The sequence below is a fragment of the Hydra vulgaris genome, chromosome 07 (genome assembly GCF_038396675.1).
Source record: "Hydra vulgaris chromosome 07, alternate assembly HydraT2T_AEP".
In the NCBI taxonomy this organism is placed as follows: domain Eukaryota; kingdom Metazoa; phylum Cnidaria; class Hydrozoa; order Anthoathecata; family Hydridae; genus Hydra; species Hydra vulgaris.
Genome location: NC_088926.1, coordinates 33,198,159 through 33,225,796, shown reverse-complemented (window position 1 = coordinate 33,225,796; position 27,638 = coordinate 33,198,159). Strand labels below are relative to the sequence as shown.

Below are 27,638 nucleotides of genomic sequence, written 5' to 3'. Positions count from 1 at the left end.
TATATATATATATATATATATATATATATATATATATATATATATATATATATATATATATATTATATATATATATATATATATATATGTACGTATTCACTGTGTCAAAAAAGTTTTTATCCACCTAACTTCCAGATTTTAAAAATGCAATAGCTTTTTATTTAGCAAAGAGGTAAGCATGATACAAACTAAATTATGCAATTTAAATATTTAAGAAATATGGAACAAAGTGATTTTGAAAAGTAATGAGTAACAAATAAGATACTGCATTTTGGAATAAAAAGTAGGCACTTTTGTACCAAAAAAGTTTTCATCCACTTTACAAAAATTAAATAAAAGTGTTATGCGAACTCAATTTATTAGTGTTTTAATAACTTTTGTTTTCACCACAAGTTTTTATTACATCTCGTAGTTTGTTTATTTTTGAACCTACTTATTTTTTGGTAATTTCTGGAATGATTGAGTCCCGCTCTTTCATAACTTCTAATTGTAGCTGTTGCCGATTCCTCACATCGTGTGTCCTAAATCTTCCACCCATTTCATCCCATAGATGTTTGATAGGATTTAAATATGGAGATTGTGGGAATGAATAAAGTTGCATAGCTGTTTTAAATATAAGCCATTCTCTGACACGTTTGGCTGTATATTTTGGATCTTTTTCTGTTGAATTATAAATGATCTTGTAATTCCTAATTTGTGGGCACTTTTTTCCAGATTAATTTCCAGAATGTTTGAATATAAATTTTGATCCATATATATATATATATATATATATATATATATATATATATATATATATATATATATATATATATATATATATATATATATATATATATATTTTATATATATATATATTTTATATTTATATATGTGTGTGTGTGTGCATACACAAATATATATTGAGAGTTTAAATATTTTTTGAGGTGGTTCTTAATTTGAACGTGGAGTCAGAAGTTTAGATAAATTGTTTAAAAAAATTTTCGAAAGAATATTTCAATTGTGTCGCTGTATTTCAAAGTTGAAAACCTATGAAATCATCATTAGAATTTTGTTTAATGATACTCTACATACTATATCCTTAATTGCATTAAAAACTATAAAAGAATTGAGTCTAGTATTGTCCATACTTTTGGTGGTAAAAAGTGGTTCTATTTAGAAATTCATTTTCTGATAGTTTTTCATCTTTATAAGTTAAAAACCCTGATACATATGTGAGAGCTATATTTGTATCAAGAAAAATATAAGATTTAAGATCTGGTAGATATCAAATATCTTAGCAGAGGGCTTATCTAATAGGACACCACAATTTTGAAAGAAATAGGTTTTATCGAGACTTTTCTTAACAATTGGGTTATCAAGTGAAAGAAAAAGCTTAGCTCTTGAAATAATCCATTTTTCAATCACTTGTTGTACTGCTATGAAATACCTTCCTGCCTAAAATTAGCGCAATCTGCTAAATTCTTTTTCTATTAGTAGAAAGCTCACTAAGAATAACATATTGATGTGAGCTATGAAATAATGATTTACATAGTTCAACAATACCATTGCATGTGTGGTAGATTGACTGTGCAGTGTCACAAGTAAGTTGTTTCTACCTTTTACCTTGCTTTCCAGTCATCTTTAAAGCCATATTTTTAACATTATATATATCTTCTAATCTATTACGATTAGGGTCTCTAATAACTGCTTGAAGTTCATCCTTGAATCTATTTTCAGCACCTATTGCCTTAAAATAGAGAACTTTCCACCATGTCGCGACAATGTTAGTAAAATCTGCTGTATTTTGTACTGGATGGTTAATTAAAGCATGGTAAGTTTTGTCACAAAGTACCCTTAAACATGTAGCAACTGACTGCCTCTCAATTGGCTTTGGAAATATTGAAACGTCATTGATGTTGGATAATTAAACTAATTTTTTAGATTCAAGCTCATCAAGTTTTTTAAGATGATCCCAATGTGCCACTTTAAATACTCTTTCATCATAAAAATAATTTGACTAGTTTCTTTGGAAATTATTTCTAATGTTTTTAAGCAAATGAACATATTCAAAGATTAACAAAATACCATTACTAGTCAACCAGGGTTTATCCGGAGCTAATCTTCAAAGATTTTTAAAAATGCCTTGATAATTTTATTTCCATCGCATATTATAGCTTTAACTTGACCCGAAGACTCCTTTATTGATTGGATAATAATGTTAGTTTGTTCAAAAAGTAATTAAGAGTTTAATTTACTTATAGGTATCATTTTACATTTAGGTATCATACTTACTTATAGGTATCATTTTGGAAATAAATGATGCTACACAAAATAAGCAATTAACCATAAGACCCAATATAGTTTTTAAAATTTAACATAATAATTAATAAGTTTATCAAAAGTTTTCCAAAAAATTTCTAATTTAAGTTCTTTCCCTTTCCTCATTCCCCCTTCTTGTAATCAATTAAGATCAATTTTATTTAATTGTTCAGATATTGATGAGTGTACTGATTTTGAACCTCCATGTTCTTGGAGTAATGGAATATGTGAAAATACATATGGCAGTTATTTGTGTAAATGTAAAAGTGGATGGATGTTAAATGGAAACAGTTGTTCAGGTAAAAACTCTAAATACAGTTGTTCAATATAGATATCTTATAAACATCAAGGTGATTTATATGATTTATTTTATTTGAACCAAAATTTATTTTGATTTTAAGGTTGATGACAAGGGTTTCAAAGTTGACAGGCGCAATCATCAATTCCTAAAGAAAGTCCTATATAGTCCTATATATAAAAATCTAAAAATTTAAAAAAAAGGTCTTTTAAAAAATAGTTAGAGTCTTTGCCTTCCTGATCCCCCATCCTGCCCTACCCTTCTCTGTGTCATCGACTGGTTAGGGTTTTCATATATTTCATACTTTTAATATTTATTTATAAACATTGTACATTATAGTTATTCTGATAAATTTTTATAAATTTAACAATCTTTATAGTGAGCATTATAATAAATATTTAATCAAAACGGGTCATGTCTTTATGAAAACTTTTAATTTTAAAACTTCATAACTCCAAAACTGTAACATATTTTAGTTAAGGATTTTCAGGTTAATAACCAATACTCAATTATTAACTACATTGATATTTACAAATTTGAATTTGATTTATTTATTTACTTTGGGAAAGAATGCATAAATTTAGCATAATTACTAAATAAAAGAAATATTGGTTTTTTAGTTTTACAATAACTATCCACTAAAGATTTTCTCTGAATTGGAGCTTTGTTACTAGGGCAGCAAATCCAGGCTCATGTTCGTTAACGACTCGGTGATCGGCTCGATAAGAGCTTGTTCATGTTAGGCTCAAATGGTAAAGGAGCCGGGCTAGAATAAAAAATTAGGCTCGTTTATTAAACGAGCCGAGCTTGAACATCATAGGCTCGTTTATATAAGCTCGATTAAAGTTCGAATATATATATATGTATATATATTTTTTATTTAACCAATGCAATGAGAGCAAGACTTTAAAAAATGTAATTTGAACTATTAGAGTGCAGTGTTTAATAAGAATTATTATGTTTGTGAGAGTTTACATTATGTTTGAACTTTGAACATTAAGTTTGAACATTGAACTATTAGTTTTAACTTTTATTTTGAACTATTAGATTTGTGGGATCTTATTTCATTATGTTGTTTATTTGCATGTTTAATAGACTGTAAGATTATTTATGTTGTTTGTTGATTTGGACTTGCATTATTTACAGACGAGCCTTTAACGAACAATTTTTTTTACTAAACGTGCTTTAAACTATCATGTTACAATAATTATTTCGAGTTTTAAACCAGTCGAGCTCAAGCAACATGTAAAACGAGCCGAGACCAAACAATACTAATCCTAACGAGCCGAGCTTGAACAAAGAATCTCATGTTCGAAACGAGCTCGAGCCAAGCCTGAACACTCTTATTATGTAAACGAACCAAGCCGAGCCCTGGCAAGCTTGGCTCGTTTCGCTCGATTTACAGGCCAATTTGTTACTTCTTAAGTATCTTTTTTTTTAATGCTTTTTTCTTTACTTTATTTTTTTTTTGTTTAACTCTTCCATAATTTGTAGCTATAAGAGCTCCTGCAGTTACTATTTCCTGCAGAATATATTAACTTAACTTTTATAACTTTTTCCATAAATTTTTTTTGTTAAATCTTTAATCTTATGATTATATAAATCATTTCATATCAGAAATAAAGTATAAAAAGCATATCAAATGAATATTCCCTAGGGTTAAATTACCTTTACTTGGAAAATTATGTAAACTTAAAAAAATTTACTTATTTTTTCAAAAACTACGACAAGGGCTTCTTCACAGTAGGGCAAGAAATGGCCATTCTTTAATTATTCAGATATTAGTTAAATGTCTATCTACTTAAGAATGAAACCTTTATATCGAGTAACAAGAACTGACAATATGGTTAAAATTTTATATGGAAAAAATGAAATACGTTATATTCCAGAGCGTAACAAACCAATAAATGTGCAAACGTTTGTTAAACAAAAGATGAACAAACATTGAGTTTCTTCCCTTTTGTCTATGTGAACATTTGCAAAAAATTGAGATGACTGGAGCCTGCGAACAAATAAAGCCCTAAACCCTTTGCCCCTTTCCCCCTGTCCTAACTTGAGAGCAATAAGTTTATAAAATATTTTTTTAACTAAATTTAAATTCATCGAAAAATTTTAAATTTTATACAATAATCTCTTGGTGTAAAAAAAATTATTACATTATAAAGTTTAAACTCCCGTCGGTCGTTTCATCTTTTTGCAAATGTTCTTTATTTGACATAAGTATAAGCTTATAAATGTTTGGAGTGTGCTCCATGTCTGAAAGTTACCGATCTCAAACAACAAAAAAAGCTTGCTACAGGCCTGTTATAATCTAATAGAGTATATAGAAGGATAATGTTTATTATAGTTTTCATTTTTTATTGTGCTTTTAACAACACCATTAATATTTTAATTAACTTATCAGTAAATACTTAATATAGTATTATTATTTTTAATAATTTTATAAACGAATGTCAAAATTTTAAACTTTAATTTTGTTTTCAGTTCCTTTAATTTTGTTTCCAAGTTTAGATATTTTTATTAGTAAATAAATTTAACAAAGTAAATTGAGAAAAATTCACTATTTATTACCAATGAGTAGCAGTTTACAATCATTAGATTATTGCATATCAGAAAGAACGCGTTTCAAAAGGAATGGATTTATGGAACTAGTTTTTTTTTGAGGAATGAAGCTTGAAACTGTTTTTTTTAAATGACAGAACAAGGAAGAAAAACAAATTCTGTTTTTGGAAGAACATTAACAAAAAGTAACAGTTCCTAAAAACTTTTTAACTTTGCATTTTGCTATAGTTGTTTTTACGGTTCAAAAACTAACATTGTTGTATTTAGATTAAATCAAATCCAAGTTTGGTTTCAATAGCTATATGAACTAATTTTTAGACTGTTTATTGTTTAAATTTTAATCCAATTTTTTGGATTAAAATTTAAACAATAATTGGTTAGTTTGAGACTAGTTTGGATTGTGTTGGCCACATGTACTAACTTTTAAACTATATTTGTTACTTAAATGGTTTTAAAGTTAGTACATGTAGCTATAAAAATTAGAAAATTTCATATAAAATTAGTTTAAATATAACTTTTTAACGCAATTTTATTGCATGTAGTTCTAGTTTGCATTATGGATCTAATTATTAGCGTGGATTCAATTATTAGTATATATGCGGATCTAGTTTGCAATATGGATCCAATTATTAGCAATATGGATCCAATTGTTAATGATATTACATTTTTTGCATTTTTTAGTTTAAGTTTTTGCATAATTTAAATCACATTTTTGCATTATTTAATTTATATTTCCATATAATTTAATTTATATTTGTGCATAATTTAATTTATATTACAGCATAACTTCATTTAAATTTCTGCATAATCCTGAAATAATACTGAAATTAGTTGTAAGTTAGTATTAAATTTCCTCTTAATTTTTATGTATTATATGTTGGATTTACTTAAGTTTATTATTTTCAAAGTAAAAGTTAGTTTCAAAAAACGGATTAGAAAAGTTTCACCATTTTATTCACCTATCATTTGCTAAAGTTTCAAATTTGAAAAACTTAATAAATCCCATCAAACAAATTTACTTGAAAATAGTATTAAATTTTTGTTTTTCTTTTATTAGAGAATTCACTCTTTTAAATTATTTTTTCACTCTTAAAGTGGTATACCCTTAGTAAAGTATAATATTTTACCTTTTAAGGCAAAAAATTATACTTTTTCGGTACAAAGTTACCAATCATTGTTTGACAAGTCATCGTTGTTAATATATTTTTCCACATTAAAAGGTAAAAAAATATACCTTTTTAATATTACCAACCGTACTCTTTAAAAAGAACATGTACACTTTTTGAGCAAGTAAGTTTATGTACTCCTACTTTTTCTAAAAACTATACATGTACTATTTTTTTGAAAAAATTGATGCTATGGTACTAAAAAAAAATTCAAAAATAATGAATATCTTTAATTTTGGCGAAAGCAGAAAACTATTTTAGTTATACTGTCGCATGCCATTCAATTTGTTTGAGATTCAATTTTTTAAAAAATATCTTTACTTACTACAAGATAAGTGCTTTTTTTTTTTTGTGAATTCATTGCACAATGCTAATGCAGTAAGAATTTTCAACATGACAAAGAGTCTTTTGACTGATAAGATAAATAGTCTATTTCCAGAATCAATAAAAAACTTGCTGGTAATGCAATTTAATTTTAAAAATTTTAGTTGCAATTAATTTTTAAATACTGTGTGGGTAATAAACCATTAAACAAGTTTATTAGCAAAGCCAAATATAATTTCAAATAAATTATTTTCAATATTATCTTATAATGTTTCATATTAATAAGTAGTTAGTTTATTTTTGTTTACATTGTTTAGTGTGATTTTAGAAATATTATTAAATTTTTTAAATTTACAGTTGACATAAATGTAATTAACTCAGAAGATGCACATAGCAATTTTTTTGGGGAATATTTTTAATTAGAAATTTTATGATAAAATGCATTTTTTTAGGAATTGACAATTGCACACCTCTTACCCCCTCACCCTCATTTTGAAACCCATGTCATTGGCCCTGAAATTTACTCTTTTCGGGCAGAGTCCAATTGGTAACCCTATACCTTACAAAGGGTATTACATATCTTACCCTTGCAATAGGCATGTGTTTATCATTAAAATGTATCAAATACAGTTGCTGAAAAAATTAATGCTACGCTAAAGGTTTATTTAAAAATACCAAGCAAAACAAGATGGAATTGTACCTAGGATAGTTTATTACAAATTAAAAAAATTTTTTAGAGTCAATTGGATATAACAGAATGAGCATCATAATAAGTTTCTGTGAAATAAAAATATTCATAAACCAATAAATTCAATAAATTCAAGAATACTGTGAAGTAAGGAATTCTCTTGCCTAGTCTTGAAATATTTTACAAGAAGAAGAATCAATGTTCATGAGGTATTCAGGGCTCGAAATAGCAACCGTGTAATGGACATTGTTCTGGCGCTTGTTGAGTTAAAAATTACATCTATCAGTCTTTTTTTTTTAGACCCATATTTTGTTTGCATTTATTTTATAATCATTTTAGTTGCTCCAAAATTATTAATAAATTCAGTAGTGTATATAAACTTCATTTTTTGAACTTTTTATTATTTTACAAAACTGAAAATGAATTTGAGCTCACTGCTACGTTAAAATACGTCATTTTTTGAGTTAGTTCATTTTAAAAAAGACGCCTAAGCATCAAGTTTTTTGAATTAAGTAGCCTGGTTTTTATCATTTATATCAAAACGTAATTAATTGTTTATTTTAAATTTATATTTCATATTTGTTTTATTTTCTGTCCGATAACTTTTGTAAATTTTAAGCGAATATTTTAGCTTTTAAAACGCCTTTTAAATTTATTTTACAAAAACTTTAACATAATAGTTTTTTAAATGCATACTGGAACCAGTACTTTTTATTAAATTAATAAATTTGAGTTATGTTATGTAAGGTTTGTTTTCGCGCTAAATTTATTTGGTAATAAAAATGTTTATAAAAATTAACATGAGAAAAGTTTGAAAAGATTTATTAAAAAATACATATGTATGTAAATGTAATTACGTATAATATTCTTTGATTATTTAAACAAAATGGGTTTATTTTAAATAACCATTAGAATTAATTTGTTATTTTATTTAATGAAGTAATAAGTAAACATAATAGTTGATGTATTTAATATATTTATAATAATTTACAAATCATTTCGCATTGTAAAGTATTTTTAAAAATATGTAATACAAATACATGTTTCTTTTCAAACTTTAATTTTTTGAGATTAGATTTTTTCTTTTTCTTAAAGATTTTTTTTTTTTACTTACTCCTAAATTTTATTTTTATTTTCAGCGCATTTTTGAAACTCCTTATGCTATGAAAACTAACTTGAAAGATGAAAGAACAAAATATTTTAAGTGTTGTCAGGAATGACATTCGATAGCATTTTTTAAGGTTTTATCAGACATGTCCGCCAAACTTGAGTATATATTGGGCAATTTGTCCGGAAATAAAAAATTTGTTTTTTTGAGACCTTGGTATTTATTAACTGCACATTATGCTTTGAATAAAAAATTAAATACTTTGTAACAAATAAGTATGAACTTTTGTGGTCCACTTGTCAACACAGTAAGAAATTCACTTTTTCCTATATAGTACTATACTTAGTATTATATAGGAAAAATATCAGAACTAATATTAGTATCATATTGATCCGTTTTAAACTATTAATGGTGTCAAACATTTCACAGCAGAAGTCTGGCTAAAATCTTTACTTAAAAATGCGGCTCTTATTTCTATAGCTTGTAAAATAGAACCCTCTCCGAGTATAGCGGCAGGTACATCAAAAAAAGACATTATTTGTTTACCAGTGGATTGCAACTTAATTACGAGTTCTGGTGTTTAGGAGTTAGAGTTATATTTAAAATCACAATCAAAAGAATTAACTGTGTTATTATTAAGTATATCAGTATTAAAAAAGGGCTGAATAAGGAGCGAGTTCTATTACTTGAGGAACATGGAGTGACCTCCCTTTTTAACTGACGAACAAGTCGTAAAATTGAGCTATGACAACAGTGAAATTCTGCCACCCTAACTGTTTAATCAACTTTAGAGCTATTTAATTTTTTTTAGCCAATTTAAATGTTTTTAAAATCCTACTCTACACTACACAACCTTAAAATCCTACACTAACCCACTACACTATTTTGTTGCAGTTTTTCGTACAGCAGATCTCTTAGAAATGTTTGATGGATGTTTTAAATATAAATAATAACAAATATTTTGAATCCTTGGTCGAATAAAAGTTTATATGCCCCATCTGTAAGGCTGGATACAAGTATCTTTGTAATAATGCAAAACTATTTAAAATAAATTATCAAATTAGTACTACTTAGATCAGACTATTATAAGTATAAAATATTATTTTATAACATTTTTTATGTACTCCACAGGTCCATGTCTTTGGATGAATGTTGAAATATATGTTAATGTTATTATTACATGTAATAATAACATTAACATATATAAATTCATTTTTTATTCAGATATCAACGAGTGTGATTCCTCAACACCTCCATGTTTTTGGAGTAATGGAGTATGTAAAAATATCTATGGTAGTTATTTGTGCTCATGTAAAACTGGCTGGGTTATAGGTCAAGATAATAAAAGCTGTGTGGGTAAGTTGATATTTATCAAACAATGATTTTGCCGTAACAATTGTTTTTGATGGTGGTAATGATGATGATGATGATGATGATGATGATGATGATGATGATGATGATGATGATGATGATGATGATGATGATGATGATGATGATGATGATGATGATGATGATGATGATGATGATGATGTTTGTGGTGATGGAGATGATAATAGGTACGTTAGTAAAAAATTTCAAATTCTTTGAATACTATAATGTTATATATCATTAGAAAGAGGGTTATTACAGTATTTTAATGGTGAACAAATTATTAAAAACAAACAGTTGGTTTAAAAGTTATGACGGTTTAAGTAGCAATTTTTCTATATATGGATTTGTTGAAGAAACTGTGGTCAAAATAATTTTTTTCTTCACTTAAATTTTCATAACTTTGCCAATTCTAATCGAAATACAAATATCTTGGTGTCAAAGGATAGGTGTAAGAGTGGGTTACAGCTTTATGTTAAACTTTACCCACCGGGTGTATCAGATGGACAGAGGGGGCACCAAACCACCACTTTGCCCGTATAAAACTAAACACTTTTTTCGGAAAATTTTTTTTTTTAAAAAACGTAAGAAATATAAATACACAAAAAAGTTGTATTAAATTTATAGTAAACCACCAAAATATACGAGAGGTGAATGTTAGCAATATAGGTGTTTGTGGTGGTGATGGGTGTATCACACCCTAGGATCAAAAACGACTTGATTTTATAAATATTTATATCTTTACTTAAATGAGTAAAATTGGTTCACAACATAAAACTATGTTATACAATCTTACGTATAAAAGTGGTGTTTCTATTACGAAGGGGCGTATGCCCACCATCTGCTTACGTGAAGGTAAGCCAGAGCCGTCTATCAAAAAATTTAACAAGTCACAACACTTGTTTTATTATTTAGGCAAGTCACAACACTTGCTGTATTATTTAGGCAAGTCACAACACTTGCTGTATTATTTAGGCAAGTCACTACACTTGCTGTATTATTTAGGCAAGTCACAACACTTGCTGTATTATTTAGGCAAGTCACAACACTTGCTGTATTATTTAGGCAAGTCACAACACTTGCTGTATTATTTAGGCAAGTCACAACACTTGCTGTAATATTTATGCAAGTCACAACATTTGAAATACATTTTTGGCAAGTTACAACACTTGCAGTGTTATTAAATTAATTAAATTGTAACTCACCGGAAACAACATCAGCAGCAAGCTGGATCTTTTTCATGCAATAGTCAACAGTTTCATTATCAGTTTCATCATACTAAAATACATTGATACTAAAAAATAAAAAATGCAATACAAAACATAACTGAACAATTATTTAATAACTGAAACTATACTTAAAAATATTTGTATTTAACAATGTATATACACACATACATATATATATATATATATATATATATATATTTATATATATATATATATTTATATATATATATATATATATATATATATATATATATATATATATATATATATATATATATATTATATATATATATATATATATATATATATATATATATATATATATATATATATAAACCTTACCAACAGCAATGGACGAAGATGATAGTAAAAAACAAAATGACAATACACAAAACAACTTTACAATTACTTTATAATTAAAACTATACTGAAAAATAATAATATATAAAACTTGCCAACAGTAATGGACGATGATGATACTGAAAAATAAAAAAACAATACATTATTTAGCAATGATAATGATATTGAAAAGTTAAAATTTATACACCTTACCAGCAGGAATAGACGACAGTGACACTAAATATGAGTTAAATGGCATAATATTGCGCAAGGTATTAATATGGTTTATTAACAGTATAGAGTAAAAATGTTTGTCGAAAAATAAATTTTTACGTCGAAAGTTGACACCAGTACAGTTTCAGAAAGGTATGACATAAATTGTGGCTTTTTTTTGGCTTGAACCTAATTCCTCCTAGGGTGAGGACTAAAATATTACTAATTAACAGGAAATAATTTTAATTAAAAAAAAACAACACCTTTTTTTTGTAAAAATTTTGTATGACTCAATATTTATTTTGTTTAACTGTAAAATGTTTTTGCAATTGGTTAAAAAAGTCATATGACCACATATGGTTTGTCTTTATGAAGCTTATTTTCAGAAAAACTAAACATGTTTTTTATTTTTTTGACAGAGAATGTGCATTGTGTTTCCCTATTTTTGTCAAATTATAAAAATAAGGATGGTTTATTTTTGTGGAAAATTTTATGGGAAATCCAAATCTGTGAAGTTTAAAAAAAAAGATATATTGCTCGGAGATCACTTAGTTTTGAAAAGGAAAATGCTGCTAACTAAATATTAAATTTATTAAAAGTTTTATCAAAAGATATTCTTTTCGATTTAGTTTATTTTTTCTTAATGTTTTAGTAATTTTTTGTTTTTAAAAAGGTGGATGTTCCGGCCAAGACATTTAAGGATCTCTTTATTTATTTATAAGTTTGGAATCCCTATAAAATTCTTTACAAAAATGAGTTTTCTTTGTTTCTAAAATGAAATGTAAACATGAGAAAATATGGCTGCATACATCATGTTTCCTGTCAAAAACATTGAAAAGTGTTTTTAAAAAATCTCCTTTTATATGATCATACTTTTTTAAATTTTTTTTATCAAGTACGAAATTTTTTAAAATTCAACATAACAAATAATAAGTTTATCAACAGTTTTCCAAAAAATTTCAAATTTAAGTGCTTTCCCTCCTCTCCTTTTCTCCTTCTTGTAATTAAATAAAATCAATTTTTTTTTAATTGTTCAGATATTGACGAGTGTACTGGTTTTAAACCTCCATGTTCTTGGAGTAATGGAGTATGTGAAAATACATATGGCAGTTATCTATGCAAATGTAAAATTGGATGGATGTTGAATGAAAATAGTTGTGCAGGTAAGATTTCTCAATTTTTTTACACAATATAGTTATTAGGTATGCAACAGTTTTTGATGCTTGCACTAACAATAAAATCAAATAGTACGAAAATCAAACAATGATATAAGTAAAAAATAAATTTGGTAGTGCTATTTGACTTGATTGTTAAGTATAACAACTTTTTACTTCAAAAACCTGAGTTTGTTAAGTAAAAAATTAAAAGCTGTTAATTTTTTTACTTTTAAAGATTGAAAATGTATTGAATCCAAAGTTCACTAAAATAATGTTACTAAATAATATTTACATTTTATTTAAATAAATTTTAGTGATTGAAGTCACTAGTAAATAATGTTCTCTATCAATTTTATTTTTGGTTCTATTTGACTTATTCTTTAGAAAAATACAGTTTGTATGTCTGAGTATCAAAATGTATAGAAACTGTATTGTTGTATCGCTTATAGTTAAATTTTATGCATTAGACTGATATTTTACTTTATCTAAAAAAAATTATTTTCGAAACACTTATAAGGGGTTCATTGCCTCAATTTTGGTTTATAAATACAGGGTGTTTTAAATGCCTGGCCGTGGCCAGTTTATTCCTAAAATACTTATATTTTTTAAAAAATCTTTGAATTACTAATAAATCTTTTCCCGACCCAAACACTCAAAAATTGCAAAGATTATGTTTTTTGATGAACGTTTTAAATAAAATAATTAGGTTCTTGAAGGTAACCTCTCTCTGACATTAATCTCGATAACTTTGCACAAGAAAGAGCTTTTTTTTGAAATTAGAAGTTTATCATTTATCTTTTTTGATTTGAGATAATAATAAAAATACTAGCTGGTCAGACCCATAAAATATGGGTCTTGGTAAGTCTGTTCCATTCTGTTCTATCCCTTTCTATATTTAATACACTTTTACTAAAATAATAAAATGCTATGAAACAATTGTTTAAAATATAAAATTAAATTTAAAAAAAGTATATAAGCTTATATATTTATTTACAATAAGCAAAATATTCTCCTTTAGAAAAAGAAACAAAATATGAAACTATTTAATAATTTAAAAAGGTATAAGTTGTTAAGAAAACGGAACAAAATATCCTTTTCAACCAAATTTTTATACCAAAAAACCAATACAAGTTTTTGTTTATAAAAAAATATTTTTTAAAACATCATTAAACAAAATAAATTTTTGTTTGATACAATTTCTACATATTAATAGGTAATAACAAAACAAAATATATATAAAAAAATGAGTCTGCATCGTCAGTTAACAATTGGTTGATTAACCAACAACAAAAATACTAATTATAGATGTGGCTTACTGCTCCCTCTCCTCATATTTTACTCTTTACAGGATTCGCACTCCCTTTAAAAAAAAAGAGTAGGGGTACTTTAGCCCTAAATTTGGGTTTATACTTTATGTGCCATTTTTGACTCCTCTAATTCTTCTGCAATATTCTGAAAAAGTTCTACAAGACATATCAAAAATAAATTAAAAATTTATAAAATCAAAGAAGCAAAAACACAATACAGACCAATTTACCTGTTGCTGATGTTTTTTCTGGAGCATTTTAAAAATCATAATCTGAAAGAAAAGACATTTATTGCAAAGACATTTAGCTATTTCACAAAAGAACAAAAACATTATACTTATTGATGTAAATAGTTTTGTAATTTGACCAGAAAATGAATTTTGCAATTTAAAAACAAAATAAAATTATTCTTACCTTGATTGCGACAACCTAATTTTTTTTCAAACTATTAGCTAATGATCACCAAATTAAATTTTAAATAATTAAAGTTCACTAAGTTAAAACCATATTTTATAAACTTGTAATGGAGCACCAAAATAGAACTTGGTTAAGATTGGTGGAGCACCAAAATAGAACTTGGTTAAGATTGGTGGAGCACCAAAATAGAACTAAAGAAATAAAAAAAACAACAACTTTAAAATGTTTGTAATACATATTGTTTGCAGTTAAACATTAAATTAGAAGCCATTTATGTATGGAGTTGAAATTTGGGGAAACAGTGAATCAAAAAAATTTATACAACTCAAATGTTTACAAAAGAAAACTCTACAGATTATTGGTCTCAACAAGGTACACACAAGACCAATCCTAAAAAAGCAGAATCTGTTATCGTTAGATTAAAAGTATCAAATGGCTATTAAAATCCATGCATTGAAGATATGAGTGTTGGGTTAGCACCATCAACTTTAATTAATCATTTTAGCTGGATTAGTGTTGATAAATCTTATCAAGAGTTAACAGAAGAATAGCCCTTCCTAATCCTAATAGCCCTTCTTATCAAAAGAATAGCCCTTCCTAACTTTAAGAGTTGCGTGTTTAAGAGTTCAAACCATTAACAAAATTGCAATTGAGGGTAATCAATTGACAGAAATGGATTTGCTTTAAAGCACAAAAAAATTCGAAAAACAAAAAAAAAGACCTTAGTGCTCTTAACATGGCTTCGAAATGTCATAAAACTGCTAGTGCTGAATGTGGATTGTAAAACTTTGTTTCATTTTTTCAAGGCAATATATCAACTTTAATAATTACGGAATAAGAAAGGCATCTTTCATTTGGTAATATTCCCTTTCAGTTTTTAAGTTTTTTTTTTTTACCTTTTTATTGTAAATTTTTATAATGCTATAAGAGTTTCCCAGTAAACCTAGTTAAAAGAACTTTCATAAGTAAACAAAAGTTAGTAGGAAAATAAAAAAATAGGAATTCAATAAATATACCTCGGCTACTTTAGCTCCCCATTCACCAAATAGAGAGCTCCTCTTTTAAAGTCTATAACGGTTTCATTATATGGCACATATAATATAGTGTGTACCTTTACGCTGGTAAGCTAGGTAGTACCAGCGTGAAAAATAATGTCCAGTCAATGGTGAATGACCGCCCGAAATAATAAAAAATTGCTAGTTTGACCTCCCAAAATAATTTTGCCAGTCATGGTTGATTGGTTAAAAAAAAATTAGGGTTTTGAAAAGCAAGATTTAAAAAAAAAATCATAATGCAATTTGGAAAATGCATATACTACATTTTCATAAAACCAATTAAATTTAACAAAAAGTATTTGAAATAGTTTTATTGTTTACAATAATTGGTATTATATATAATGCAAACTAGATCTATTAATTTTTTTGCTTATTAAGATTACTTTCATTTTACAGGTAGTAAAAGTCCTTTTTTTTTATAAATGATTGCAGTTTTGATTTTGTTATTATTTTAAGAAATATATTGAATATATTATTATAATAATAATATAATAATACATAATAATTGCTCTATTTAACTGTAAACATATTTTTTTCAGCTTATTCACTTAGTTTTGGTTTTTTCCGTAAATCTTTTTAATTATTTTCTCGTAAAAATTTAGCGCTTATTGCAATAAATGAATGAATGTTTTATAATTAAATTTGAAATTAACTTAAATTTAAAGTTGTGCATTTGCACTTTTTTTCTATTTTAAGTGTCATAAAATTGCTATACTATCTGAATTATTTTTTAAATTATTAAATGCATAAATTATTAAATAAACATATTAAAACATAAATTATGTGATTATTAAATACATACTTATATATATAATAAAAATACAAAGTATAATAATATGTGTAATAAAAATACAAAGTTATTTAATACATAAAGTACTATTTAAATACATTAAATACATAGATCATTATGTTTTTATATAATACATAAATTATTAAGTTAATACTTTATTAAATTATAAATTATGTTGTTACTTTAATAAATATATAAAGTATTAAATTTTCATATAAATGTATAATTTATTAAGTTTTTATATAAATATATAAATTACTAAGTTATTAATTATAATGTTTGCATCAAACACATTTTATTCAAATTATGAAAGAATATTTTACGCAATTACATTTATATAAATATGTATTTTTTTTATAAATCTTTTCAAACTTTTTCTAGGATTAATTTTATAAACACTTTTAATAGCGAAAATTATTTATCGCAAAAATAAACGCTATGAAACAACTCAAATTTAATGGTGTAATAAAAAGTACTGGTTTCTATAAGCATTAAAATAATTATTACACTAAAATTTTTATAAAATAAATTTAAAAGGGGTTCTAAAAGCTGAGATATTTGTTTGAAATTTATAAAAACCATCGGACAAAAAATACAGTAATACTAAATTAAAAATCCTAAAATAATAACTAATCGCAATGTTTTAATATGAATAATAGAAACTGGGCAAATTAAATTAAAAAATATAATGTTTTGGCATTTTTTTAAAAATAAATTCAACAAAATGACATATTTTATTAACATAGCCCTGTGTTTATCTTCAGTTTTGTTTTGTACAAAAAATAAAATGTTCAAAAAAAAAAGTTAATATAGAATACTGAATTTATTAATAATTTTGGAACAACTAAAATGATTCGAAAGTAAATGCGCATATAATATGGGTTGGATAAAATGAGGGGTTGATGTCACTTTTTACCAAACAACGTCTGGCGCTTATTTCAAGCCCTGTACATGCCAATCACAACTTTGTAAATATTTAAAGTTTGAAATTCAATATATTTTTTTTGTTTTGATTTGGATCTGTTCAAATTCAACTTTCTTTTTAATTTATTTACCATTAACCTGTAAAGACAAAAAAAATATAATCAAAAAAGATACAGTAAAAATACACATAAATCACAAATGAACTAAATGAAATACTCAAATCATAAAATAAATAATAATGAAATCATGCCAAAATTATGCAATAAACAAAAATGATGGATATCTTAATTAAGATCTGAAATACCAGACACAAATACAACTGAGAGGTTAGAGATAGCAGACTAACTGATCTAGACTATTTTATATAAATGTGATTTGATACTCAACAGGTGCATTGAAATACATTTTTAACACATAAATCTAAACACCTTAGTACATTTGTCGTACATTTCTTTGCACTACTTTCACCAAGTCAACAGAGTTCTTTCAATAGTTGGAAATATGCAAATCAGTACTGGAACAGCCACAGCTTGTCTTTAATAATGTTTTCTAATTCTGCAGGCTAAATAAATCTCAAAATACCTTTACAAAAAGGCTGCTAAAAGACTTTAAAATAAAGCAACATAAAGGTATTTATATTTGTCCAAACTATTTTAGCTCAAATTCTACTTACAAGCTATTTAAAAGCTAGTTAAAAAGAACTCTTCTAAACGCACTAAATAATCTACCTTCTAAAAAATGCATCCTCATCTTTAGATTTCAATAACTTTTAATGTTTAAAACTATATAACATGTTACTTCATAAGCAACTTTAAACTAAAGCAAAAACTTATCATAACTTAAATTGATTTTGTAAAACTTTCGTATAGTTTAAGTAGCTTAGCTCAATAGCACTAAAATGGAAAATAATTTCAACATAAAAGTTTTCAATTTTGAAAACAGTACAGTTTTCTTTTATATTAGTTATAAATTTATATACTAAATACTTACTAGCTTTATTTTGTATTAAAAATAACATTGGTTAGCTTTATTAAAATTTATTAACTTTGTTAAGACAAGCTAAAACTCATTTGTAAAAAAACTTGAGCAAATAACTGTTGCCTAAGTTTGTACTAAACGTCAATAAACCATACCTTAGCTGTCAAATAAATGTTAATAAAGAAAATATACGTTGAAGTATATATATATATATAACTATCAACTCATTAAAAAATCTTTGCGTTTGTATTGCATAACAGAGAATAAAAATCTGTGTGTAACGAAATTTGCAGATTACATGAGGTGAATTGCAGATCTTTTAGCACTGTGTTTTGATATCTTAAGTGATGCAAAAGGTTCCATAATGAAACTATTTTACTAAATAAGATCTAAAAAGAATAGGGCTGATGATTATGTTGTCTTGACAATGTAAAGTCTAGATGAGTTATCAAGAGAATAGGTAGTTAATTAGTATATTCAGAAAGCACATAAAAAAAAACTTTATCAAGAATTGCTAACAGCATGCTCAAATTAGAGCTGAGATTTCTTAAAAACAGCCTTCTAAACAGCAAAAAATTGATAAAAAAAAGAAAAATTAAAGTTAGGGAAAAGACTGTGTACACTAACTATTGTTGAAATAAGATATTTATTAAACAATTTCTCAACATAGCAACTTGATGATTTAGTTGATATTATGTGTAAACAAATTGTTAGATGAAAGTTGTGTCATGAATTGTACAATAGACGCATGGCATAATGTTTATATAATAACCAGAAAGTTGTTTTGTTTATTTATTTTTATTTAAACTCAGTTCAACAGCTTAGCATTAACAATAAAAATACAAAAAAATTGATTTATTTATTTATTTTTATTTAAACTCAGTTCAACAGCTTAGCATTAACAATAAAAATACAAAAAAATTGATTTATTTATTTATTTTTATTTAAACTCAGTTCAACAGCTTAGCATTAACAATAAAAATACAAAAAAATTGATTTATTTATTTATTTTTATTTAAACTCAGTTCAACAGCTTAGCATTAACAATAAAAATACAAAAAAAACTTTATGCTCTTCAGAAACCTCTATTTACAGGCTACTCTCTGACTGAGTACAAAATGCGCATGACATGATAAAGTGGATATATTTAAAGTTGACTTTATTGTATATTATGCCTCCTATAATATGGAAGCCTCCATTTTTTTTTTTTTTGGCTTTTTTAACTATAAGCTTTAAATCTTCGTTCTGTTCTATTGTGCAGGCCATCTCTATTTTATTTAAGAATGTGGCAAAATGTAAAATAAAAAAAATCCAGTAAGCAAAAATATCGACCTACTTTGAAGTTGTTAACACCTGCAAAGCTGTTTACATATGCTCTTACTTTACCTGATGTTAAAATGCATTTGAAACTTAAAATACATTTGGGTTGGTTAACTTTTCATTGCTATTGCAAAACATTAATGTTACTAAAAAAAAATTAAAAATAAACACTGAATTAATGATAAAATTTTCTTAACTTACATTTTAATTTGGTTGAAATTTAAATTGTTTTGTTAAAAATATACCAACCAAATTACAAAATTAAAATAATGTTATGAGCTTGCTGGGATTGTACTCTTTTCTAGTAGTTACTGCCTAGTGCAATGTGTATTTATCCCATTTATAAATGGATCTCTAATATAGTCATTACAATATTCAATTGAAGACAACTGTTTATTGTTAGTCTTTTGTTAAAACGTTAAGTGCTTGTAGATACTCATCAAAACCTTTTTATGGCTGTTGTTTATGTGTTGCTAAAGGATGCCATCCATAAACTTCATTTAATGATTTTATGTAAACAGATTGTAAAACTTGAATAGCTGGTTCATAATTCAGGTATTCACTTATTATTTCATAAACATCAGGAAACACAAAATTTGTCAAAATTTTAAGCTTGTTAAGGTCTTGAAATAAAGTCAACAAAATAATACTCAAATGTTCCAAACCAATCTTTGAACGCATCAAAGTGAGAAGGTCGTAAGACTCTCTGCATTTATTGAGTATTATCTTGAAGAAAAATAGTCAAATTGACTTTTGTTGCTGTCTCAAACACAAAAATTAAAAAAAAAATTTCAAGCATTTAAAAACAAAATCTTTTTTTTATAAATCTTATCTTATGACCTTTCACCCTAATAAAAGTAAACATACTTTGTATACTTATATATATACATATTCATAATAAATGTAACTATAGTCTTAAAACAAAATACTCTTTTGAAATTTTATAATTTTTTTTTATTAACTATAAAAATATATTTTATATGTGCTTTATTTAGTTTTACTGAGAGAAAAAAATTATACAAAAAATGTTTTTTTTAGATATAAATGAGTGCACTAGTCTGCGACCCCCATGTTTATGGAGAAACGGAAAATGTCAAAATACTGTTGGCAGTTATTTGTGCACATGTAATACTGGATGGATGATAGGTCAAGATAATGCAAGCTGTGTTGGTGAGTTATTTACAAGCAATACTTAGCCAGTAAAGCTATTTTCATTTTTCTTGATTTCTTGAATACCTTGTGATTTTTTTGTTTTAAAACTTCAATTTAAACTTAAAAATGTCAATTATGTGAAAAGCCACATTTCGGCACAGTAAAGCACTTTTTAAAAATACTGAAAGCTAACCAAATGAACTAAGGAATGAGCTCATTTATAATATAATGCTAAAAAATTAAGTTGTTTTTTTTAAAATAATTGAAATCTAATTATAAATTTTTTTAAATTTATAAGTAGATTTTACGAAGTGCTATTGAGTTTTATAATTATAAGTTCTGATAATCTATTAACCTTTTAATTTCTGTATGGATCTAAAGTCGTGTTTAGTTTGCATAAAATAGTTGCGTTCAATTCATTATAACAAAACTGTTGTTACTACAGATAAATAATAAATTAATAAATAATTGAGGTTAGTCAGTAAACAAAAGTAGATGTATCAAGAGATTAGACTTGACCAACAATTGGATTTAGAATTTCTGGTTAGATCCTGTTTGTTAGTATTTTCATGTTGCTCATGTGACAAAGGTGTTGATGAAAATGAAGAAGAATGAAGAAGAAAAAATGAAAATGAAGAAGAATGAAGAAAAAATGAAAATCAAAAAGAATGAAGAAAAAATGAAAATAAAGAAGAATAAAAAAAATAAAAATGATGAAGAATGAAGAAAAAATGAAAACAAAGAAGAATGAAGAAGAAAAAATAAAAATGAAAAAGAATGAAGAAAAAATGAAAATAAAGAAGAATAAAGAAAAAATGAAAATAAAGAAGAATGAAGAAGAAAAAATGAAAATAAAGAAGAATGAAGAAGAAAAACTGAAAATAAAGAAGAATGAAGAAGAAAAAATGAAAATAAAGAAGAATGAAGAAAAAAAAATGACAATAAAGAAGAATGAAGAAGAAAAAATGAAAATAAAGAAGAATGAAGAAGAAAAAATGAAAATAAAGAAGAATGAAGAAGAAAAAATGAATATAAAGAAGAATGAAGAAGAAAAAATGAAAATAAAGAAGAATGAAGAAGAAAAAATGAAAATAAAAAAGAATGAAGAAGAAAAAATAAAAATGAAAAAGAATGAAGAAAAAATGAAAATAAAGAAGAATAAAGAAAAAATTAAAATAAGGAAGAATGAAGAAGAAAAAATGAAAATAAAGAAGAATGAAGATGAAAAAATGAAAATAAAAAGAATGAAGAAGAAGTAATTAAAAAAGATTTAGTTTGTTTTTTAAACTAAATAGTTTCTTTTTTTTTTCATATTAAGAAAAACAGTGATGAGCAAACTACAACAATAGTTGTAACTGTTTTAGTTTCAATAAAGTTATTGCTTCCAGCTGTCAATAGTTACTGATAATTCATCTAATGATTTATCTAATAATTGTTTTAGACTAACTGTAACCTGTATAGAAATACATATAAATGCACGTATGAGTAAATGAGCCTTGATATGTATGACCATATGACTTTAGTAATTAAAATTCTTAATGCAGAATTGTTTAGGTTTAACAAGATTTTATATAGTAATAATATAGGATTCAAAATTTTTTAATTAATAAAATAAATAAAAAAATTTTAATAATTAAAATTTTATTATATTGTTATATTAAAATAAAAACCACAATAAAACAAATTAATAAGATTTTTTGAATAAATATAATTGTTACAAAAACTTAATAAACTTTTGAGCTAATTAATGAAAAATTGTTCCCTGTATATTTCATACTTTATTTAGCTTACTTAACTTAAATAGGTTAATATATTACTTATTAAGATATTGATGAGTGTGTTACCATGACTAATTCGTGTTCTTGGGATGATGGAAAATGTCAAAATACAAATGGAAGTTATTTATGCTTCTATTCAAATCACCTACTTGGTAATGGCAATTATGTTTGTGAGTAATTTTTTGTTATTTTTTACTTTTCTTTTTACTTATAAAAAAAAACTGCACAGAAATTACTTCTAATTTAAGCTTATACAAACTTATTTAAATTTGTATAAACATAATTTTTTATAAAAGTTTTAATAATTTTGTTAATTTAATAAAGTTACAAATTAATGTAAAAAAAAGAAAATAATTAAATTAAAATTTTAAACAAAAATGTTATTAATTTTTTTATACTGAGAATATTAATTAGACATCTTGAATATGCATAAACATTTAAAAAAAAAACTTTTAGCAGTTAGTAAGTCAGTTGCAGAATGATAAGATTGTAAACTGCATTGGTTTACTGACTTCAATAGGATGTTAGAATATTATTTAACAATGACTCAAAGACTTTGGTAAAAAAAGAGAAAACATTATTCTTAGAAGAGTTAATAAGATCAGTTCCTTAAACTAAAAATGAATGTGTTGCAACGCCACTGCTAACTGTAAAACTTTTCATGTGCAGGCATTAATGTGTATTTATTTTAATTTTTTTTATAGATACTCTTATTGAGAATACTACTGCAATATTAAAAGAAACTTGTCTTGCTTTGATACCAATCCTTTATAAAGAGTATCTAATAGCGTTTAATATTTATCCAAACAAATTTAATGGTTTATATTATGTTATTTGCTTCAGTTTACAATTTACTAAAGGTGACACAGATTGTGGTTCAACAATTTTTGACATTTCATTGAATAAAGATGGTTTATTAACTTTTACTAAAGAACTTTATCCAATTTTCCAATACACTATTGGATTAAATATGTGGTCAAGCATTGAGATTACTCAAACTTCTACAATAAAACATGATCATTATAAATTTACAATCAAAATAAATAACAAAGATGTTTATTCTATAATTGTAGAAGATAAAAGACATACTAGCTCATTATGGAAAAGTACTTTTGTTAGAATTATATCCTTTAAAGGCGTACAATTAGAAAAAGCTTATTTTATCAATAAAATATCCAGTAGGTTTTTTTTTTTTAAATATTTTTTTTTTTTTTTTGTTAGCATTACAAGTTTTTATATTAGTTAGTTTGTTTATTATCATATGATTACTATACTATATAGGAAATTTACTTGGTTTGTGCATTTATGAAGTTTACTTTTTTTTTGATAAGTAAGATAAAAAAAATTTTTATCTGACTTATTTAATATTTCTAAACAAATAGAAAACTTAACAAACATTAAAAAGTTAAATAATATGGTCTTTCTTATTTTGCCCAAGTTTCAAACTTTGCGTTCATCAAAATAGTCACCACGTTTCTTCATTACTGCTTCACATATTCTTGGCGTACGAAAGAATAATTTGTTGAAAGTTTCTATGGTTACAGCTTTCCAAGCCTTCATTGCACCTAAACTAAGAGTAACTTTTATAGATGCTCCTCAGATTTTACTTTGAATTTCTTTACATACCGGTCTATTTCATCCCAAAGAAGCTCAGTTGGATGCGCAGGCCAGTCCAAGTAAAGTAAGGGTTTTTTCTAGTACTAGTTGATTCAGATAATTTGTACAAAATTTAGATTTGTGCTTTGTGTCATTATCTTGCATAAAAATAAGCTCGCGTCGAACCACCATTCGATGAGCAGATGGTACGGCAAGATTCACCAAAATTTCTCTGTATTGCTCCTTTTTCATAATTCCAAAAACTCTGATTAAATCTCCTGTTTTGTGACCTGTAAAACAACCCCATACCATTATTGAACCTCCTCCGTGCTTAACAGTAGGCACAATGCACTGCGGAATATAACGTTCATTCTGGTGCCGGCATACAAATATTCTTCTCTTGTTGCCAAATAATTTAAACTTAGACTCATCGCTCCATACTAATATATATAAAAATATATATATTATAATATATAATATATTATAAAATATATATATCATCTATATATATATATATATCATCTACTCATATATATATATATATATATATATATATATATATATATATATATATATATATATATTTATATAACTATAAAGATAAACATATATATATATTTATATGTATATATATATATATATATATATATATATATATATATATATATATATAAATATATATATATATATATATATATATATATATATATATTTATATATATATATATACATATATATGTAAGTAAATTATGTTAGTATACCCTACAAATAGTGTGCTCAATGTTTTTAAAGAAGAAAGAATTAGATAAGTGTATTTATATATTTTATATATAAGTTTGTATATATATATATATATATATATATATATATATATATATATATATATATATATATGTATATATGTATATATATATATATATATATATATATATATATTTATATATATATATATATATATATATACATGCTTACACATATATAATAAGAATAATATACACAAGTATATTATTCTTATTGTTTTTATTGTTATTATTATTATTATTATTGTTACTAATATTTTCATTAGATTATGACTATAAAGTTTATCCAGTTGTTATTCCTCCAAAAGGTAATTTTGGCTTATTTTTTTTAAGTGTTTAAGTACAGACTTTTTTAACAGACAAGTTTTTTAACAGACGAGTTTTTTAAGTACAGACTTTAGAATTAGGTTCAGCAATCTGCAATGTCAACTTGACTGCCACCCAGAAGTATCTGGTCTGAGGTATATATTTTTGCAATTTTTGCATTTTTTGCAATTAAGGCATTTTTCTTCCTGACCTTAGAACTTTAAATCTTAATTTTATTTGCTAATTCAAATAAATTAAAAATGACATAAAAAAAACTGTTTTTTTAAGGTTTTTTAAATAAAATAATTGAATTAAGAGCCATTATCTGTGAAACGTAGGCAAAATCTAGACTTGATGCCTTTAAAATTTAATTTTTTTTTTGTAAATATCTACTAATTGAGGCGATATTGCATATTAAAATTTAGCCCATATTTCCAAAAATATTTGTGCATGGAGTGCAATCGCTACTTTGAGGGGCAATTTGAGCAACACATTCCTTTTTTATTTCTATTTTTTTACTCTTTTTATTTTTAATTCTACTATTCCAGGTAGATTTCTACAGTAGGAGTAAAAATTCAACATGGTTACACATTGTTGTTTAGAAATCAAGGCTCAAAACCAATAAATTTGAAATTTAATTTTTTATTCTTTTTATTTGTACAAGATTAATACAAGAGAAACATTGCAAGAGTACTGGATAAAATTTATTTACTTTTCTATCTAAGAAGTTACTTAATAATATGTTAAATAATGCAATACACTGCTGTATATTATATACAGCAGTATTTGAACCTATTGTTAAGTACATTAAAAAGAGTTTGCTCACATCTCTAATAGATGGGAGCAAACCCTTGTTAATGCAACTTATCTCGCTGATGCTGAATTGGCTAAAGTTAAAAATGATTTTCCTTGTTTAAAAATTTTTTCTGGCAAGTTTGATAATGATCTCAACATGGAAATATCTTCTTAAAAGCTCTTTGCAAAGTTTGCAAAGCTCAATAACTTTTCCTTAAAAAGTATGATTAGAAAGAGCCTTCACATGGAAAACATAAATGTAAAAGTTAGTCAGCAATAGTGATATTGATGCTACAAACAATTTAATGATTCCAGAAAATCTTTATGAGGCATTTTATTATGAAAAAAAGGATTTCAAATGTTGATGTTGTTTTAATACACTAAAAAGTTTTAATACACTCTAAAGCCTCTATTTTACCAGGACCAAATCTGATTCCCTATATAAACAGTTATCATTCTTTTCAGTTTTTATCTTTTCACATGATAATTTGCAGATACTTGCAAATTGATCAAGGTAAAAAATGAAACTATGCAATTATGAGACTCCATACTTAGATTGAAAATTGATCTCTTTAGTTCAACTTGCAAAAATTATACTGCATCAACAATTCAAAAAAAAAATTTTGATAGAAGTCTTAACACTTGTTCGTACATAATTTGGATGTGTTGAACCATTTTTTGATAATAAATTATCAGAAGAGCACATGCTACCAGAAAATCACAATTTTTAATTTGTGAAAAAGTCTATTGTAGACAGAGCAAGACTTTCTTATTTCAACAAAATAAAAACTTTGAACCTAAATACTTCTGGTTATCTGCTATTATTTCATTCTATCATTAAAAAATGGATTGAAAGCTTCATTAACATCACTAGATGCGCATTACCAAAAATAGAGGTGTTCAAATATTCTTCAAAGCAAAAAGATGTTTAAGTCTGGAGAAAAACTTGGGAAAAATGAGCAGGTTCACCAGCAGCTCAGGACAAAGTTAAAGTCAAGTGAGAATGTGACAACTTAACAAGTTTGATCATTATTTTCTAGGCAAACAAATAACTTTATATATTTACTAATAACCAAAGTATTCATGTATATAAGATTATAAAATCTGACTTTGTTGTTTTGATGAGACTTGAGATGAATATTTTGCAATTTTCTTGAAAAAAAAAAGAGCAGAAAAGCTAGTAACCATTTTTTGTGAAGAGGGTAAGCTATTTGATGGCAGATTTGATGCAACTAATGATGCATTTTTTGTGGAAAAAACATAAAACTTTTTGTTTGGTCAATCAATTTTTACTTGGTCAAATCCTGAAACCTTCAGCTTGATTGACCAAACTGTTCAAAAGTTATAATTGAATCAATATTGACCAAAGTCTGCAAAATTTGAGTACTTGGAGCATACAGTAGATTTTTTTGATTTTTAGCAGATCATAATTTTTAAATTAAATAGATGATCACCTGAAATAATTTATGGTAATAGTTTTTCACCCAAATTATCTATTTTTACAGGTGTTTTTGACTGGTTTTCAACAATTTTGGAGTTCTTGTGACTCAAAGTTTTTACTTTTTACTGGCAAGGTTCTATATATAGACAATCACCAAAAAAATTTCAAAGACCTTTATCTTATGTCATAATTGCAGCCCTGTGACCTAGGTGTATAATTTTAATTT

General features: G+C 25.4%; 1 protein-coding gene across 1 annotated transcript in view; it reads left to right on the top strand.

Moving 5' to 3' along the window:
• Positions 1-1,763: 1,763 nt before the first annotated feature.
• Positions 1,764-27,638, top strand: part of LOC136082707 (uncharacterized) — a 94,054-nt gene continuing 68,179 nt past the window's right edge. The window contains exons 1-8 of the mRNA XM_065802127.1: positions 1,764-1,813; positions 2,410-2,600; positions 9,672-9,803; positions 12,634-12,759; positions 20,583-20,714; positions 22,522-22,644; positions 23,179-23,652; positions 25,137-25,178. Of these exons, the coding sequence (XP_065658199.1) occupies positions 1,764-1,813; positions 2,410-2,600; positions 9,672-9,803; positions 12,634-12,759; positions 20,583-20,714; positions 22,522-22,644; positions 23,179-23,652; positions 25,137-25,178 (1,270 nt within the window). The remainder of the gene's footprint in view (positions 1,814-2,409; positions 2,601-9,671; positions 9,804-12,633; positions 12,760-20,582; positions 20,715-22,521; positions 22,645-23,178; positions 23,653-25,136; positions 25,179-27,638) is intronic.